Raw genomic sequence first — 13,333 nt, forward strand, 5'->3', positions numbered from 1 at the left:
TCGTCAGAGACAAATGTATCAGTACGACTTGCATTACCAACTGGCAACTGCAGCAAACCGTCTTCTAACGAGCGTATAATTATATTGGAAAAGTGCAAGTTTAGGATTTCACGGAAATATAGTATATAAATATATTTTGGCAATTAGTTATCATTTCAAATTATGTCATCTACTTTATTATTTAACGGTTCTAGCTTATAAAGCACAAACAACACTTCAGGCTTGTATGCCTGAGATCAAGGCTCAATGATATTGTTCTGAATTCACTAATACAATCAAACTATTATCAGCTCAGTTAGAACGCGTATTCTTTTCGGTATTTGTTATTACCTCCATGAGCAAACACACACGAGATTGTTTGTTTGTTTCCCTGGGATGATGGCTCATACCCACTCAGGGGGATTCATCAACACACACACCTGAGAACACAAACATCGTCGTCTTCTTCTTACACCAGAAGATGCTAACCACATTTTTCTAAATTTTGATGTCGTGTCCCCCCCCCCTTAAACTTGTATATAAACAGAGCTGGTCAGACAAAATCACCCCTCTGCGCATTTTTCGGAGAAATGGAATCACTAGATCATTACTTTTTGTATTGTCACCACTACGCTACACTTCGAAAAAGTTTACTAGTTATGCTATTTCTGAAAATAGGCGTTAGATTGATGGCGGAAACGGCGCTAAGCTTTGGTGCCTCAGTTTTGGGACATTTCCACAGGGATGCTTTCAAGGCCGTTTGCGATTATATTCAGGCAACCAAGCGTATACCTTTGTGATCTTCAATCAAAAAATTAATATTTATTACTCCCCAGGGCAGAGTGAAGTAAACGCAGCTGAGTGGTAATCATAACACCTCAATTCTCAAAATTGCTCAACTTGATTTTTTTTTTCGTTTGCTCTATTTATGTTGTTTTTTACATTAGTCATATTATATTACCAATTCATTACACATAGTTAAAATGATCACAGAAAAACTGCACTACACTTTCTTGGCCAATCCCCCTGAGTGGGTATGAACCATCATCCCAGGGAAACAAACAAAAACAAACATTTTTCTAGCATGGCACCAGGGATGCACTAACAACGACGTATTGATATTAGGTGGTTCATTTTAAATACCCAGTAGTGGGTATAAGCCACACCAGCAAAAGATTAGAAGAAGCGTAGCCATTGAGGTATACCTGACGCAATGGTCTGGTGCATCGTCTTTGGCTTTTGTGTTTTCGGCGTTGGCTGGTTTGCGGTGGACCAACACCTGCCCGACCTGCTTCCGCGCGTCGACGTGGCCGTCGTGACCATAGTCAAGCACATTTCATCTGCAGCGACCCCCTTCGCCATCGAGAGCAAGTACGCGGAAGACCGCAGACTTGAGGCATTCCCGGGGTCAGAAGCCACGGGTGATGTCAAGAACCAGACAGCGGGCAATCAGCTCAAAGATGGCAAGTTCTCAATGAACATCGAGGAGTGTCGACCATCAGAAGACTTGGCCGCTGTCCAGCAGGTCCACAACGACAAGGAAGGAACGGACACAGGAGAGATCGAACTCAGGACAAGGCCACCGCCTGAGACAATTGGCGCTGTCAAGCTGACAGGGAACAACGAGGACGTTGGTCTCGACACAAACCCTCAACGAGAAATCTCGGACGTTGTAGAGCAGAAGGACAACGTAAGTCAACCATTTTAGACACTCGCTCAGGCCGGGAGTTGGTGAAAGTACAGTGTGGTAATTAAGTCTGTACAAAAATCGTTTGCAGAGTCGCACGATTGGTGAAACTCGCTTTACCACCCGATTCCGAAGCGGGAAACGTTTCTCACATCCAGTGACACCATCTTTCATTGAGGATGACGACAAGTCGGGTGAGCATTAAATTTGGAAGCTGTAAAATTTTCAAGTTGAATACTGTAATATTACAAATTTTTGTGATTAAGAACGGGCATATCTAGCATTCATAAGTTCTATTACCGGTAAGAGTACGTCTTGCATCTACCGTGATGATCTTCACATTCCGGGATTTCTCTCTTTTCTTAACCGAAATATTTTGCAAGGGAGACAACCTATCCGGGTTTTAAGATAATTCCACGACAATTTATCTGCACCCCCTTTTTATACAAGTATTCAGATGAGGCACTTTCGCTTGCTTAGTGAAACAGCGCGAGCATTATACTAAAGGCCATGCTGTCAAAATTCGACGAGTAGCTGTATAGGAGTTCTTCGTTTGCGTACATTTCTCTCCTTCGCTGAATAAATTTGAAAATATGATACACTGAAACCCGCTATTCTTTCAGCCGCAGATATTTTGGGGCAGTACACAAGGGCGGTGCCTTTATGACAAAAACGGCTTGACATTTCTAACGCACTTCCCTCGACTAGTTCACTGCATAAGGTGCCTTTATCTTGTTTTAAGCAATTTCGGAATAAAACAAGTATACCATGCATTTATTTCACTGCTTCAAAACATTAACTGTTATTGATATACTCTTATCTTGTATTTAAAGCTTTATTATTCTAACCATGACTTTCTGAGAGCCTTACCGTAAATAGAGTTCAGCTTATTCATACGTACATGAACAATGCACATTATTGAACCAAAAGTAGGAATTTATTGATGAAATATTTGTTTATTAACGATCGCTTTGATATGGGCCTGACCAATTATTGTTTTTAAGTTGCCTAAATGTAGCCTCAGTAAATATTTAACCCCTTGCGCACCAATCTTGACAGCCTCAAAGCTACAAGCAGTTGGTTATTCAACTCATAGTTTATTTTCACACAGTGAAGCTCGTCCGCCCAGCTTTAAAGGACAGACTGTACTGCATTGCAGATGGTACAGTAAAACCGCGCATAAACTTTGAAAAGTCTGAACAGTGCCGCATTAACACTTTCTTTTTTCGCTATTTCACCCTTTAAGCTGTACGCGAGTGGGAGGCGATGCAAAGCCTTTGGTTCGAGAAATTTGTCGACAGACTGATACCTGAAGACTTGCGGCTCATATACGGAGCCGCGCGGAGAGCATTGCAGCGCGTAGAGTGGCCAGAGTGGATGGGGGATGTCGACACGGACAAGGCATGCCTGCTCCTGCTGTCTTGCTTGCTCTGGATCGGGTTCGCAACGTACGTTTCCTACGTGGCAAACGCCTGCCTGTTACCACACATGATTGAGTGAACTTGCGTTCAGGTATACTTGCACTCGGGCTAGTTTGTACACCTTACGGAGGGTAATGACTGAAGGCAAGGTCCGTGTAAACTTTTATTTTTTTTTGTTTTTTGTCGATTCTACAGCGCGTAATTACCATGCATGTGACGGCTATTATCATTTCAAGACAGATGAACATACATGCATACATACATACATGCAACATTAATGCATGCATGCATACATGCATACATGCATACATACATACATACATACATACATACATACATACATACATACATACATACATACATACATACATACATACATACATACATACATACATACATACATACATACATACATACATACATACATACATACATACATACATACATACATACATACATACATACATACATACATACATACATACATACATACATACATACATACATACATACATACATACATACATACATACATACATACATACATACATACATACATACATACATACATACATACCTTGGCAACAGTCAAGTGATAGATATCTGTGTGCGAGTCTGCCATCTCTAGTTATCCATTTGCAACTAATGTGTGAGCTTGCGTTGTCGATGTATTAACGCGGGCCTTTCATTACACTCACAGCATATCTCTTGCATGCGGATATGTAGAGGAGTTCTTTAAGAAATTCTTATATTTGTTACACAAATGCACGAATTTTTGTATTGGACAAATTTGGTGACCACGCTATGACAATTTCTGTTTGTGAGCTGGTACAGAGGAATGGGTCGCTTTTTCCGAGAATCCCGTGCCACTTTTTAGTAGTTCTTGAAGTATGATAGTTGAATACCTGTGTCATATTGTCATAGATAAAATCACTAAGTTACAGTTATTTCCTTACGTGTCACTTTCTTGTTTTGAAGCAGAAGTACTTCTGTCAAGTACTGTTTTTTTTAACTTCCTCGTACTTTACGTCCCCGGCTAGAGCGACCGAAAAAGTTGGGCGACAGCACATTGTAATCGTTCTTACAAATGTCTCAGCCGAACAGGGATTAAATGCTCAAACGTGCGTGAACAAAACACGATAACACGTTCCCACAGAATAGACAAATTTTTTGGCGCGACAAACTCGCCTCTGTTTCGGATAACTTTTTCAATGCTTGCGTCACTGACTCAATGCATAACTTTCTTTCCCTTCTCTCAGGTACTGCGTTAGAAGCGGCAGAGAAGACGAAAAGAAAGAAGTTGATGCAACGCCAGAAAACCCGGCTGGGACCACTGGCTGCAAGTCAAGCCTCGACGCACTCGAGGTGGCTCGCCACACCTTAAAAGCCTATCAGCATGAAGGGGGCTACATCTACTCCCAAGGCAAGTGGTGTGCTGCGTTTATTATGCATGTGTCCCAAGTAACGTCATCTACAACTATAACGCTCAACTCAAGCCCCGAAGAACGTGGTCTTAATGGTGGATGGACAAGGACATGGCGTTTCAATGCAACTGAAATGCTAGAAATCTTAGTACTGTGCGTTGTACTTCACTGTGTGATGCGCTTCGGTGGCACTGCGATTCGATACTGGGGTGCAACACTGAGAAGTAACGCAGGAAAGCGCGTTGCAACTTTTCGAATGCACCTAAAATAATTGAATGAGTTCATTGACAAAGCAGAATTTTGTTTTTTTTTTTTTGGCATGTGGCATCAAGATGACACAAAACAACTTTAGTAGCCTACTTCAGCTTTCAATTCTATCCAGGTGAAGGGAAGTTCACCAGTCACTTAACCCAGAGTTATTATATACCCTTCAACAGAACGTTAAGGTCCCCTACAGATGTCTTAGCGGAGCTTCTTATGAAGCACACTTATGTGGTGGTGGAATGTGGGCTGCGCTCGAAACGCGCTGTGTCAATAAGCATACTGTTATAATCAGTAAAGGCCACTTGTGTCATTTCACGCTGTCACAATTCGTCGTAGCGAGCAGAGAGTGAAGTGCGGTGCTGCTTAGCACATGATTGGATTTCCAATTTCCAGCATGGCTTAAAGCAACAATATAAGGAGAGATCATTGCGTGTTGCGATAAAAAAAAAATTAAAAGCACCAGCTCAGCTATACCTAAACTCATATAAAGCCATTAAAACATCAAAAAAGAAAGCACTGAGGGGCAGAGACCGTAACCACAACGCAACTACCAACAAGTGACGTTTATTTTTTTTAAATGCACCTGCATCTAAGTTCGTACAGAGCATGTGCCAAAGCTCCATGCTAAATCACTGCGCGTCACTATTTTCTTTTATTTTTATCTTTGAAATGAACGTTAGTGATTAACTACTTCGGTGTTCACTGTCACTGCTGCTGCTCTGTTTTTCTTTCGCGACGTTTTAGCGGATTTACTCGCCATTATTTATGCACCAGTGATATGGCTAATTAGCAGCTGCTTTTGCGCTACCTGATAACTCATCTTATTTTAAATAAATCATTGCAGCTTCAGAATCCTTGGAAACTCACACATTCACACTCACTTCCACACCAGAAACTCAACCACACGCAGCGCTTACTACTTAATGCTGATAGTAAGCATTGTGTGTTGTCTGTGCTTTTTGAGTGAAGCGAGTGTGAATGGGCAAGTGGATCTAGAGATTCCTAAGTGGCGACAAAGATGCTTACAATATGGTTGGCGGTATAATCAGGGTGAACAGTGGAAGTGTCTTAGACAGGCTGGCTGACGTTCTGGTAGGACGACCTATCTTTGTCAAAAGTACCTTGTCATCCACGGCCTGACACGCCAAGGATCACAAGGCACCTTTGACTAGGGTAGTTCCTCCTATCGAAATGTCTGCCAACCTGTCTAGGGCACTTCACCTGTTCACCCTGATTATTCTGCTACGTGTTTCCATCTGTCGGCTCCCAACTTGATTTTAGGTTACCACATGATTACTTATGTGCAAACTTGCACAACAAGCAACACTTTTGAGCTCAGACATGCACACGCCAAGCTTCGCTCACTCTTCGTTTTTCCTTCTGAGGAAGGGCTCCTGATTGTTTTTTTTTTCTCATTGAACCACAGCAAGCGATCAGTTGAGAAAAGAAGGAGCCGCGGCCGCCATCATTCAACGCTGGTTTCACACCGAATTGAAGCCGTGGCTCCGAGAGCGCACTCTGTCGCGGCCAAGCATCCAGACAACGCCGTTGGACAGCCAGCGTTCCATCGACCATGACGACGGCGCCTTTGTCAGCACCCTACTCGAGGATTCCTGCGTTAACGTCGATGCACTGGGACCTCCAGAGGGCAAGCTTCATTTCGACACCAAAGTCGCAAGCCTCTGTTCCGACCCGAAATTCACCTTCCAGAAATGCCTCATGGAAATAGCACGCAGAGGTGGCAATCACGTGGATTCGAGCCAAGACATTCGCTGCCGACAGAAACTCTCGCATTCGTCCGCCGAAATTTCGAGGGTCCTTCTTAGGCTCGAGGCGGGTGCAGAACGATGTGCTAGTCAGAGCGAGGTATCCAAGCCTGCTTAAAGTCTACGGCCCTAGCCTTGGGCTGCCTTGCGGCTCCTCTGCTAGGCTGATATAATCAGCGCTGAAGACAGAAAATTTTGTCGGAGATTAACAGCCACTTCGAAAAATCATGTTTCTTTTTATGTGTGTGCGTAAGCATGTGTGCCTGTTCCTGCGTGCATGTATATATGTGCGTGCGTCTGAGTGTGTGTGTGCGTGCGTGTGCTTTGATTTCTGTGCATGAAGTACCTCTTCACACAGTTTTCAGTGAAGGCTTATAATACCGTCGCCACAAGACCCCAACTCCCCCAATAAAGAAGCAGGATTTGCTCCTACAATTATTCGGAATGTCCCTATACTATAGGTGCTTTTTCAATATTTAGCTAAATCACATAATAAATTGCAGCTGACCAAAACTACGACTTTCAAACTGAGAGGAATTGCCAAAACGCCTGAGGCAAGTGATATTTTCACAAGTTTTGAAAGAATTGTTGCTATCAATTTCCTAACATTGCAACTCGGGTCTTGCGCTTCGGAGAATGCTATGTGAAAAAAAATAGGGCCAGTAACACAATAAGTGAGAATCAGATTTGTCGGTTTCAACATTGTGCGTTTCTTCATGCATCATAAACAAAAATTCACGTGTAGACGCACAGCATATTATGCCTTTAGGGCGATGCTATGTCAAACATCTTGAGTGTTATTTTTTTCTTCCTTTCTGCTCAGTGCTACAATTTCCTCCCTCCCTCCCTTCATTCTTCCCTCCTTCCTCCCTTCCTTCCTTCCTTCCTTCGTCTAATATTTGGGCTTTTCTTTTTCTATGAATAATTGGTAGATTGTCTAGCCTGCACGCAGAAAAAGTAGAATAAAAAAAGTTATGCCAAATATCCTTCAAGACAAGTCTTTATTTTTTTATCTAGTGTCTCGCACCGTGCAAGACAATCGGGCTATACTTGACAAAATCTTCGAAAAGCACACGACGATGGCTTGGTGGGCTAACTGATAGTGCAGCTTCGAAACGCTGCTGCACAAAAAGATACCGATGGCTGGGGTGAAGAGGAACCAGTGCAGTGTCTTAATTCTGCCTTCTTACTCTGTCTGTTTACGCTGAATTTACTGTGTCCCAAAAAGCAAATAGCTTGGTCTTTCCCCCTGCCCCCCCCCCCCAAAAAAAAAAAAGAAGACAGAAGCGTAGAGGGCCATGATGCGTTAGAGAACTACGGAACGAAATTATTTCGCATGAAGGGTATAACAGCTTGAACTGTTTCGATTGATGTCGAAGTTTTTGTCACAAGCACTTATTATAATGCTAAGTCTCCCTGTTCATGTGGTGATTCCGCAGTCGGTGGGAAGATCCCAGAACCAGAGACCTCAAAAAAACTAGAGACCTTTCAGTTCTGTACTTTAAGCTTACCTCAGGTGTCACTTCTTTATAAGCTATGTTGCCAGCTTAACCTTTTCCCAAATTCATATCCATACATTGCAAAAAAAGTTAAATAACAATAGCGTTTTGCACTGAAAACAACCATTGGAGATGATTCTCCTTACACTGACAGCCCTAGAATTCAAATGAGATAAGAATAGGCGGGGTAATACAGCTTATTTATTGTGTGACGTCGCAAGTGTTTGAAGAGTACAGTCATTAAGGAAAGGTTAGCCGACAATTTTTGGGTCCCGAATAACAGTGAACTGATGACAAACGCGTAAGTATCAGCAATGTCAGTCACGTAACGAGACGCCTTAGAAGCCCGCAGTAACCACAAACAAACACCACGAGAAGAACACACGAAATCTCTGCCGAAGCACTCGGTATACAAATGGCTTAGTCTAAACGAAGTATTGAATATTTTACCTAGTGTAACGTGCCGCTTGAACTTCTCGGTTAGTATTCTAAACATATTTACAAAAGTTCGTCCACACAACTTTTCTGGGTGAGTGATTGAGTGAATGAGTGAGTGAAGGTTGCGAGCGCGCGAGCATGTGTGTGTGTGTGTGTGTGTGTGTGTGTGTGTGTGTGTGTGTGTGTGTGTGTGTGTGTGTGTGCGTGTGCGTGTGCGTGTGTGTGTGTGTGTGTGTGTGTGTGTGTGTGTGTGTGTGTGTGTGTGTGTGTGTGTGTGTGTGTGTGTGTGTGTGTGTGTGTGTGTGTTAAGTAAGATTTCGTTGAATACTCCAGAAAGTTCAGCTGCAGCCCGCAACCCATCATCCTTCGGAGAAAGTTAAAGAACATAAACACGTTGCCACAGCTGATGTTTCCGCTAGCTGGCTTTCATCGCAAAACCACACAGAATGTCGAACTCATTTGTGCAGACGGCAGATCAGATTGCCATCGCCTCGGGCGACGCGATTGATTCCGCACTCTGTTTTCTGCGCCTCTCATAATAATCCCTGGCCAAGAGCCAGGGAGTCATGTCGAGGTAACACTGAATTCTTGCCGACATCTAATCACTCGCTGTTGAATTGCAATCATCTGGGATCTTTGATGAGTTTCTCTCTCTCGCTTGTTCATACTCTGTCTATACGTGTTGTGCATTCTTGGCCAGATCTGCAGTCTATTTGCGGGAAGTTAATAGTGGTTCATTCCTAACGAGACCTGAACTTAGCGAATCAAATGATAAAGCACATATACCAATCACCAACTGCCGCTCTTGTCACGTATGTTGTTTTTATCATGAGTCCCGGTTTTCTTCACTCCAGACTAGTTCTTTCTGTGCTATCATTACCGAGGTACTGAAAGGCTGGTAATAGGCGACAAATGTTTACTCTTTTTTACGTGGATGTTACATGTTTTGTGCAGTCATTTATATCCTCGTGCTTTCTTTTTCAACACGAAAGTGTTTGATGCCGGCACTTATTGCGGCTCCGCTGGCATACTTCCGTGACGGATATTGCATTTCAAATATACCCTGAAGATGACAAAGCAAAAACTAGCAAATAAAAATATATGTCACCACGAGTCGAATCTACAATAAAATGGCAAGGTAGGCCAGTTGGTTTGTGTTGATGTTTAAAAATTTTTGTTTCCGTTTATCTTTATGCACTTCTACCCAATTTTCACTAACACAAACCTACGACCCCTCGCTCTGCAGCACGTGGCGTGAAATGTGTATGCCTCAAGACATAAGTTCTTAAGTATACTAATGGCCTGTTATCTTTACACGCTAACTACTTTTGAGGCTACTCAATCACGGTGGTATATTTAGGTATACTAATGGCCTGTTATCTTTACACGCTAACTACTTTTGAGGCTACTCAATCACGGTGGTATATTAGCCATGTTTCTTTAGCAAATATACACAAAAAAGGCTTCTGCCAATACGGCAGTTGGCTCATCCCATTCTCTAGCATAATGATTGCCACCTCATATGTGCACAGCCAACACAAAACTATAAAATGCGTATAAAACTGGAGTAATACGGAAAGACGAGGTAGTTGGTAGATCGTAATACCTTTTTTTATCGCAAGCTGACACACGAAAAAAAAGTTGTTGACCTATCTGTCTATTTTGAAAAAAAAGTGTCACTTTAATAAAAATGGCGCCGTATATGCATGTTTCACTGCAAATGTCGTCGAAAGACGATAGTGTCGCGTGTGGAGAGAGTAAACAAAACTTTTATTTTATGTTTTTCGTGAGAAAATTGGTGAATTGTATTCTGGAAGCGCTGCGTTAGAGAGTCTTAATCCGTGCAGTGAAGGCGAACGAGCGCATCCAGGCACGTTAGAGTTACTGTATATGCTACCTTCAGGTGGCAGAGTTGCGCCACTGTTTTCCGGGCACTAGTCACTCCTCCTGCAAGAGTTCAGTGCCCCTATTCGCCGAGTGCCATCACGTGGTCATAAGTGGTTCAATTGCACAGCGGAGAAGCCAACGCTACGATGATTCCGGGCAGATCAAGCATGGTTGACATCGGCTGTTGCTGTTATACTCGCCGCACTTCTTTGGCACTGTATTTATGTGACCTATTGGTCGAGAGAAATGTGATACCAAGCGCATTCTGTGGTAAATCGTACGACTTACAGTTTATGTGAGTAGACTCGGGTTCAGCGGGTGTGGCTAGAGAAAGATTAGTGTTCAGTGAGGAAGGAATAAACGTTTGACATCTTTTTATCTATTCATAACGCTGCAAACTTGCTAAATTTGTATTACCCACAGATGCAGTGAATACGTTATAAAGCAGAGTTGGTCAACATGTGTCGGCTGCATACGCAACAATTGATCTGACTGGTATAACACTACAAATAAAGAGATAATGAGTTAAACTATACTTATTCAAATCGGCAAGTTGTTGCAGCTAGCGCGAACTACGTGAATTCAATGCAGCTTTAAAACCTTACGCGGAAGGAATGTTGGCCGTGACAGGGCTGTTTAACAACGATTCACATCAGCTGTCGTGAGCCGCGATTGTAATACGATCTAGCGTAATAGAGAGCCGCACCTAACGTGGGCGTCGCACGCTTACTCGATCGATACCCAGCTCGATTCAGTTTAAGGCGATAAATCTACACCTGGCTCCCTTACACAGTTAACGAATGAGTCTAACATGATGAAAAAAATTCATCCCTAACTGGTTCGATCATGATCAAAAGTGCAAAAAAGGAAATGGGAAAAACAGCGGAAATGAAGACGAAGCTAGTGTAACCAACCATGATTATAAATCTCACTGGTTCAATGAGCCGACGCACTTTGTTTTATTATTACATACTAAGAGCGTAAGCATCAAATCAAGGTCCTTAGGCATGACCAGAACAACCGAGTTTTACTCATACGTTTAAAAAAATAGAAAGAAAGCGAAAAAATAAAGCCATGCTAGTACCATAGCCCCTCAATATTGAGGAATTATGTAGCACTCTGAAGCGCGAGTGTTCCTCCCACGTGGGTGGTGAGTAGCTTTTCCGAAAGGCTTTTGAACCCAAGATGGCGTATCTTGGCGCAACTGTGCTACCGAAAGGTAGCATATACAGTAACTCTAAGGCACGTTAGACGCGAGTGCCATCTGCCAGTTAGCTTGTAAAATGAAGGAAGGCGTGAGCGCCCGCGGAGAAGTAACAAGCGAGAGCACATTGTGAATTGTCCAATAAAGTTTCCAGTCAATCAATCGATCAGCCCGCAAAGAAAGATGCACGCCTGTCTCTGAGGCGATAAGGAGTAGAACGCAAAGAGACAGGCAAGTGCCACCACCATGTCATCTTAGCTAAAGCCCTTCATCGGGCTTTAGCTAAAATGACACGGTAGTGGCAAAGCTTAGCAAAGCGTTGGATACACTTGCCTTTTAGGGGCGAAGCTCTTTAAAGCGGCACCCGTTCGTCCCTCGTAGTAGTAAGAGTAGTAGTCGTAGTGTGTAACCAGTCTTAAATTTTGACCTCAAAGGTGGTGCAGGTGGGAGATTTCTTCTGTGGGTTGTTGATCAATGAAAAAAATCGCAGCGTGCGCGTTAACTAAAAGCCAAATTCTCCTGTCTCTCATTACCCCTCAGCAGCCATTGGCATGTACATTGAGCACCATCTGACAAGAAAGGGTTGTTACGCTATACTCGCTGGGCATAACCTCCTTGGTTTTAGATAAGTTTAGCGAGCGTTGGGCCGCAGTGCGATGAATACAGTGAACTAGTATATACCACGAACTCGAGGCGGTTAAAGGTGGGAAGTAGACCCGAAGCGCAAGCCATAAGAAAGTGTGTGTGTGCCACCTCTCGTTCAGTCCTTGAAATGTCCTCTGGATGACGGTGCTTCTATATGAGGAATATGTGATGAAAAGATGCAAGATGGTAGTACTTGGAGTGTTGAATAGGTGGACGAACGGGCACACAGACAGTGGCATGGACGGACGCACGGATGGCTGCACGGACGGATGAACGCATGGACGGACGCAGGGGCGGATGCATGGACGAACGCAGGCGCGGACGCACAAATGGACGCGTGGACGCACGAATAGACGCACGCACGGACTGGAGGATGGACGCTCAGCTGGCGTGGTAGAGTTTAGTGAGTGGGCAGGCGAGCCTGGTGGACGAAGCAGAGCTTGGCGTGCATACCTTAGCACCTCAGGGTGCGCACACGGTGCACGCCTACAGCGCCAAGCTGCAGCCGAGAGCGAAGAAGCGCACATGGTACGTTGGTATCGTCCAAGGAGCTCCTCTTGCCATGCCCGTATAACGGGGGAAGGGCTGGGATCACGGTGGGCAATGCGTAATTTTTGGATTAACAATGAAGCATCTTTGAATATACGAGTGCGAAGTCCCCAACCCAAAGCACTGCAATGGTTACGCCACTGTTGTTTGAGGCGATCCCCATCGGCTATATCCGCACCAACGAGTGATGCGCGTAACGCTCGGGATAACTTTTCCGTAGCCTGAGAGTCCTGGAGGACGCGGCAATCGAGACGCCATGGCCTGTGAATCGTTGGCGTTCCCGCTGGCAGGCGGAGAGAGAGCATAAGTGGGCGGTGGTCACCAATGTACCCTGATGTAGGTGGCAATGACATTCCCCCAGTGTCGTGAGCGTAGGTAATGAGACCGGGGGATGTGTACACGTGATCAATTCTGCAGCTCGACGCTGCTCGACGCCAAGTATAGGCATAATGGCTTCCATGTACACTTTCATAAATGTCACTCAATGCCAACTGCTGCACTATATGTTCGAGTTTTCGGGCATTCCAGTTTGACCGGCCGCGACCCGGACATCGAACGTCTGCGTGCGAG

The 13,333-nt window shown here is 44.0% G+C and overlaps 1 protein-coding gene across 1 annotated transcript in view; it reads left to right on the forward strand.

The window, feature by feature from the left end:
- The first annotated feature begins 1,160 nt into the window (after nucleotides 1–1,160).
- Nucleotides 1,161–13,333, forward strand: part of LOC119164812 (uncharacterized) — an 82,711-nt gene continuing 70,538 nt past the window's right edge. The window contains exons 1-5 of the mRNA XM_075874470.1: nucleotides 1,161–1,669; nucleotides 1,758–1,860; nucleotides 2,913–3,114; nucleotides 4,347–4,510; nucleotides 6,202–6,641. Coding sequence (XP_075730585.1) covers nucleotides 1,193–1,669; nucleotides 1,758–1,860; nucleotides 2,913–3,114; nucleotides 4,347–4,510; nucleotides 6,202–6,641 — 1,386 coding nt within the window. The 5' untranslated portion in view covers nucleotides 1,161–1,192. The remainder of the gene's footprint in view (nucleotides 1,670–1,757; nucleotides 1,861–2,912; nucleotides 3,115–4,346; nucleotides 4,511–6,201; nucleotides 6,642–13,333) is intronic.

Source organism: Rhipicephalus microplus, chromosome 9, assembly GCF_043290135.1.
Source record: "Rhipicephalus microplus isolate Deutch F79 chromosome 9, USDA_Rmic, whole genome shotgun sequence".
NCBI classification, from domain to species: domain Eukaryota; kingdom Metazoa; phylum Arthropoda; class Arachnida; order Ixodida; family Ixodidae; genus Rhipicephalus; species Rhipicephalus microplus.